General features: G+C 39.3%; 1 protein-coding gene across 3 annotated transcripts in view; it reads right to left on the bottom strand.

The window, feature by feature from the left end:
* si:dkey-6n21.12 (schwannomin-interacting protein 1) overlaps positions 1-6,330 on the bottom strand; it is a 17,813-nt gene extending 11,483 nt beyond the window's left edge. The window contains exons 1-3 of one of the 3 annotated variants that reach the window (XM_014021722.1): positions 6,050-6,330; positions 4,499-4,735; positions 1,887-2,032 (exon numbers count right to left, since the gene is read on the bottom strand). In XM_014021722.1, coding sequence (XP_013877176.1) covers positions 1,887-2,032; positions 4,499-4,735; positions 6,050-6,052 — 386 coding nt within the window. In that variant the 5' untranslated portion in view covers positions 6,053-6,330. The remainder of the gene's footprint in view (positions 1-1,886; positions 2,033-4,498; positions 4,736-6,049) is intronic. The other 2 variants (XM_014021720.1, XM_014021721.1) reach the window with 2 other exon arrangements.
* Between the last annotated feature and the right edge of the window lie 259 nt (positions 6,331-6,589).

Raw genomic sequence — 6,589 nt, 5'->3', positions numbered from 1 at the left:
GTTGTAATGTGACAAAATATGGAAAAGTTCAAGGGGTATGAATACTTTTGCAAACCACTGTATGATGTCAATTACAGGCCTCTCTCATCTTTTTAAGTGGGAGAACTTGCACAATTGGTGACTGACTAAATACTTATTTTCCCCACTGTATAAAATTAACAGAGTTATAGCTATCAGCTTTTCTGGGCATGACCTCAACTCAGAGATGTCTTGTGGTCTGAAGMGTCCACATTTTCCAATTGTTGTTGGAAATTATGGACGTGGTGTCCTCTGGGACAAAACGGAAAAGGACTGTCTGGATTGTTATCAGCACGAAGTTTAAAAGCCAGCCTCTCTGATGGTATGGAGGTGTATTATCCAGCCTCTCTGACGGTATGGGGGTGTATCAGTGGGTAACTGTCACATCTATGAAGGCATCACTGATTCAGAAAGCTACATTCAGGTTTTGGAGCAACATATCCTGCCATCCAAGACAACAGTGTGGTTTCAGAGTAAAAGAGAGCAGGAACTAGACTGTCCTGCAGTCCACATCTGTCTCCTTCTGAAAATGTGYGCAGCCTTATGAAGAGACACCGGACTGTAGAACAACTGAAGTTGTTCATCAAGCAAGTTAAAAGGATTTACAAATTATTTTTAATAGTTTGTTATTTATGTCTTTACACAACGTCTCAACTTCAATGGAACTGGGGCTGTAATAATGAAAGTGAAATAACAGGCATTACATTTTTGAAATTTGTGACTATTTACTTGTTGCATTATTTTTAAGTTAAGTTATTTTATAAGAACAAAAATTTTAGGTTATGGTTAGAATGAAAATATGGAATTCAAAAAAAATGGAAAAAGCAGAATTTAGAAAGATAAAAAAATGGGAAATTATAAAACACACTTTGTAATGCCCTTTTATTTTCCACAAAACAACAATACCATTTATCTGTTTCAGCAATTAAACATTAAAGGAGACCAATTATGGGTCCTAGAAATTTTTATGGTATGTCTGTGGCCTATCCAGACCATGTTCATTCAATTCAATGCACAAAATAATTCTCAGATAATAAAATTTCCCATTTTCTAGTTCTGCCTGCTCTGACTTCCTTTCAGAAGAGCTGTTTATGTTAATGAGCTCTGTTGGTAACGCCCTCCAAAAATCTGTTGACATTAACTCCGCCCTCCAAAGCCAGCGTTAGCATGGCTAATAATACCAGAAGCTCTGTTGTACAACCGTATATATGAGACCCTCAGTCAGACCCAGAGGCAGAGTCGTGGTCGCAGCTTTTTTTTCTCCCCCTCCTCCTGTGTCGGAGCTCTGCGCTCACTCTGCATGCTGTTACCAGAGCAGGGAGCAGCAGCAGTCAAAATACCTCAGAAACTCGAACAAATAGGCTTTAACAAGGGTTTAATAAGCTAAACTATAGAGGTACATGAGAAAACGTGTTCATAACGAGTGAAAAAAACCCCCCAAATAATTAAATTGTGTCCGTATCAGTCTCGAACCCTGGTCTCCCCCTGGTCCAACACACTACCCATTGCCCTGTTGGAAGGCTTGTTGTAAAATAAGTTGTGCATTGCAGAACAACCGTGACGGCTTTTTAAACTGAGGAGGTGGAGCTTCACCTGGGGGTTGCTAGGTAAGGGGCTGAACGCAGGTTCCGGTGGGTTGTCGTACGGCTTGTGACRTCACAAAATGACGGAAGTATAAAAGTTGTCATTAATATACATTAAAAATACATTTACTTASAGTAAATATGCCCCTGGGTGCATTTTTTTGGTCCTAGGACTGTTTTTTTAAGAAGTACACACCCAACGTTGAGTAAAAAAAAGCTTTAAAAAGTGAATTTTGCATAATAGGTCTCCTTTAAGAGGTGAAGAGTTTTCAGGTCTGAATATACCGGGACGTGAGAGCCAACACGTGGCTGTTGCAGGCATCACTGCCATCCTCCCAACTCTCCGTTCTCTTCTTTCTGTCCTCAGTCCGGCTCAGGGGGCTTCTGATCCGCTCCAAAGAGGCTGCAGCAGAGCCATGTGTTACAGCCTGCTGATGGAGGAACAAAGAGGTTAATGCTGAGAGATACTGCAGCTTCTACATGGAGGTACAGTTGTGGTCAAAAGTTTACATACACTTGTAAARAAACATAATGTTATGGCTGTCTTGAGTTTTCAATAAGTTCTACAACTCTTATTTTTCTGTGATAGAGTGATCCGAACACATACATGTTTGTCACAAAAAACAGTCATAAAATTTGGTTCTTTCATAAATTTATTATGGGTCTGCTGAAAATGTCACCAAATCTGCTGGGTCAAAAATATACATACAGCAACATTAGTATTTGGTTACATGTCCCTTGGCCATTTTCACGGCAACTAGGYGCTTTTGGTAGCCATCCACAAGCTCCTGGCAAGCTTCAGGTCGAATGTTTGACCACTCTTCTTGACAGAATTGGTGCAGTTCAGCTAAATGTGATGGTTTTCTTGCATGAACCTGTTTCTTTAGCACTGTCCACATGTTCTCAATGGGGTTTAAGTCAGGACTTTGGGAAGGCCATTCTAAAACCTTAATTCTAGCCTGGTTTAGCCATTCCTTTACCACTTATGATGTGTGTTTTGGGTCATTGTCTTGTTGGAACACCCAACTGCGTCCAAGACCCAACCTTCGGGCTGATGGTTTTAAGTTTTCCTGCAGAATTTGGAGGTAATCCTCCTTCTTCATTATCCCATTTACTTTCTGCAAAGAACCAGTTCCACTGGCAGCAAAACATCCCCAGAGCATAATACTACCACCACCATGCTTGACAGTAGGCATGGTGTTCCTGGGATTAAAGGCCTCACCTTTTCTCCTCCAAACATATTGCTGGGTGTTGTGGCCAAACAGCTCAATTTTTGTTTCGTCTGACCAGAGAACTTTCCTCCAGAAGGTTTTATCTTTGTCCATGTGATCAGCAGCAAACTTCAGCCGAGTCTTAAGGTGCCTTTTCTGGAGCAAGGGCTTCTTTCTTGCACGGCAGCCTCTCAGTCCATGGCGATGTAAAACACGCTTGACTGTGGAGACTGACACCTGTGTTCCATCAGCTTCCAAATCCTTGCAGACCTGCTTCTTGGTGATTCTTGGTTGACTCTTGACCATCCTGACCAATCTCCTCTTGGCAGCATGTGATAGCTTGCGTTTTCTTCCTGATCGTGGCAGTGACACAACTGTTCCATGCACTTTATACTTGCGTATAATTGTCTGCACAGTTGCTCTTGGGACCTGTAGCTGCTTTGAAATGGCTCCAAGTGACTTCCCTGACTTGTTCAAGTCAATAATTCGCTTTTTCAGATCCACACTGAGTTCCTTTGACTTTCCCATTGTAGCTTTTGTAGCTGACTCTAATCACTGGGTCAAAGGAGCCCTATTTAAATGGGCTCATGAGAAGTCAACAGCTGTAGTCAATCAGAATCACTTACAAGAAGTGAAGAGGCCATGACATGAAGCTAATTTGATTGACACAACTTGCTACATCACCAAAATTGACAAATTTTGTTGCTGTATGTATATTTTTGACCCAGCAGATTTGGTGACATTTTCAGCAGACCCATAATAAATTTATGAAAGAACCAAATTTTATGACTGTTTTTTGTGACAAACATGTATGTGTTCCGATCACTCTATCACAGAAAAATAAGAGTTGTAGAACTTATTGAAAACTCAAGACAGCCATAACATTATGTTTCTTTACAAGTGTATGTAAACTTTTGACCACAACTGTAAAACCTCACTGCATTGTAAAGTCTGGCGGATGAACCTTCTACTCCTAAGAAGAGAATGCAAGGGGGTGGGTAACGCAATAAAACTCCAAGAATGTCTCACATCAGTGAAAAGTATTGTTGTCAGACAGTTTTTCTCATCAAACACCAAACAATGATCCCTTCRGTCAGCTTGTGGTGGATCTAAGTCAAACGATACCGAAAGTTAGAAGAGCCATTACAAAGGAGACTAAAATTTAGTCAAAATACACCACTGCTGATGTAATTTATATTCAGTTTAGTTTCCACTGGCCTACACTGAACTTTTTCATCAGGATGGAATCAAAGACAATTTCATGTTCAAGACAATTCAGTTTTTAAGTAGCATGAAATGTAATATTTGAAAACGATTAAAAATTATTTAAAATATTGATTAACATGATTATGATTTTATTTCAATAAACAAGCAGCCCTTTCTCCAAGTCAAAGCATCCTAACAGCTGATAGGAGGAGCCAGACTGATGACCTCATCGACAGTTTTATTTTGACAGACCCACTTTAAATTCCTTACAATAAATTGTTTTTTTATACTGCAATAATGTATGTAAATATACAGTATACTGTATCGACACAAATATATGTTGCACTAAATCACACCCCTTGATTGTTCTAGGTGCCCCACCTTCTCCTCCAGTTTACCAGCCCTTCTGGAGAGTAAAATTACAGCTACATTCAAAACAAACAAACAAACAAACAAACAAAAAGTCACCCTGATGCTGACCTTTAACCTTTTCTCCTCCTCCTGCTTCTCCAGTTCAGCGATGTGCAGGCTCAGTGCCTCCCAGTGCATGATGGGAAGACCCAGATTGTCTGTGTCGTAGCCTTCCTGCCAGACCAGCACCGCCCTCTCAGAGTTTCCATCCTCCTCTTCGTCATCGTCACTCCTCAGATCATCTTCTGCCTCGTTGCTCTCTTTCTCCTCCTGTTGCTGCAACTGGCGTTCTTTTTCTCCTTCCATCTAGAACAGACATAGAACAGAACAATGAGGAGAACCGTCAAAGTGTTTACAGGTTACATCTGATGTCTGCCTRTGTCTCCTGCTGTACGTTGCTTTTAATAACACACATCATCAGAACCTTAAGATTCATCTCCTACATTAATCCCTTCAGTGTCTGCTGTCCAGCACTGGACTTTACATGGGCTCACTTTAACTCAACCTCTGGCTTATATATAACTTATACAAGTGGATGACAAAACATTTTTTACTTTTACACCATAGTGTAACTTATGCCAAACGTATCCATAGCATTAGAGCGTATTCTGTTAAACAAGAGGCAGTCTCATATGGCAGACACACTGGTGTAAGCTTTGAATAACTGCCAATGTGTTGCAGATAAGTTAGGGACAAGCTGGTGACAGGTAATTTATGCACAAGTTAACACATGTTCCAGCTAAATTACTCATAAGTTGACAATATTAAGTAGAAAACATTTGGGCAATTGTGAAGCCTATGGTATGAGCAACTTTCTAACCTATAACTTACAAACACTACTCACAAAAAGTAAGGGATGTATGAGGTTCTTTTGATCAATTGTTAGGTGCTGTCTTGGTGTCATGATGCCAAAATGTGAACAGCATGATGATGAGGGCAGTTCAAACACAATCAGGCAATGTACAGGTCAATTCATGCATCAAATCCTTGTTGTGAATTTTGTCATTAAGAAAAGTCTAAATTCATAATTTATCTGACACTGATTAACATGTTTGAAAATGTCAGGGGATTTGTTTCAAACATTTGACTATTGTTCTCTCCTGCTGTCAAAAGGCAGAAAACAATGTTTTTGTCTCTGTTAGCAAAACACCTTATAAAGCATGGGAACGGTTTTCAGACAACTTTCAGAAAGTGTCACCCCTGTGGTAGTAGCTGAGAGTCATTCAGAACACAKTACATTAGACAAAAACAACTATAACTKCATTATTTCTCACCATAAACTAAGTGTGAAACCATGGCGGGTGATAGGCAGTCATTAAAGAAATGACCTGAAGTTTTCACTGCAATTAATGATAAAAGAGAAATGTAAGCGAATGTAAACATGAATTATTCAACTACATTTACTTTAAATGTKTCCTCATTTTAATATATAATTCTTGTTTGAGACAACACATTATTTCACAGGAGTTAAACAAAGCAAARCCTTAAAAACAGTTAGTTAAATAAGTACCAAAATGGTGTGCTTTAAATGAGACCTCAACGTTTAATAAAACAAGCATTTATTGTGTTTAGTCAGAGTTTAGACTAAAAAAATAACAAAGTTAAAGTTAGCTAACTCACCATATCTTCGGGAAGAAAAAACAGTCCTTAAAGGTGAAGTTCTCCACATTCCTCCTAACTTTCATGACGATGATTTTGGAGTCGTTTACTGAAAAAACAAGTCATGGTTGTGTTGAAGAAGTTTTCAGCTCTCATTTCACCGAGTCTGAAACCGTCTTTATTTCTTTTCTGACGCTTTATCTTTCTGCTTGTTCAGGACACAAACCCACCCTTTCTCCGAGACATGGGAAGAAAAAAGAGAGAGCGGAAAAAAAATGTGTAGGGGAATCCTAGAGTTTGAACTGCAACTTTAATCCGCTAGAAAACTTCCTGTTCCAACCTTCAAAATAAAAGCACAAACTTCCGACTTTCTTTTGGCCTTCACTTCTGCTTTATTTTACTGCGTTATTTTATTTATTTGTTTACGTAAACCAAGAAAACTGTGAAGCCTTCATTAAAACCTCACACCCAAACAACCCACTAAAAAGGAGGGGTTTCTTGTTATATATACAGCAGGGAAAATAAGTATTGAACACGTCAACATTTTTCTCAGTAAATATA

Source organism: Austrofundulus limnaeus, unplaced genomic scaffold (genome assembly GCF_001266775.1).
Source record: "Austrofundulus limnaeus strain Quisiro unplaced genomic scaffold, Austrofundulus_limnaeus-1.0 Scaffold302, whole genome shotgun sequence".
Classification (NCBI taxonomy): Eukaryota; Metazoa; Chordata; class Actinopteri; order Cyprinodontiformes; family Rivulidae; genus Austrofundulus; species Austrofundulus limnaeus.
This window is presented reverse-complemented; position numbering and strand designations above follow the sequence as displayed.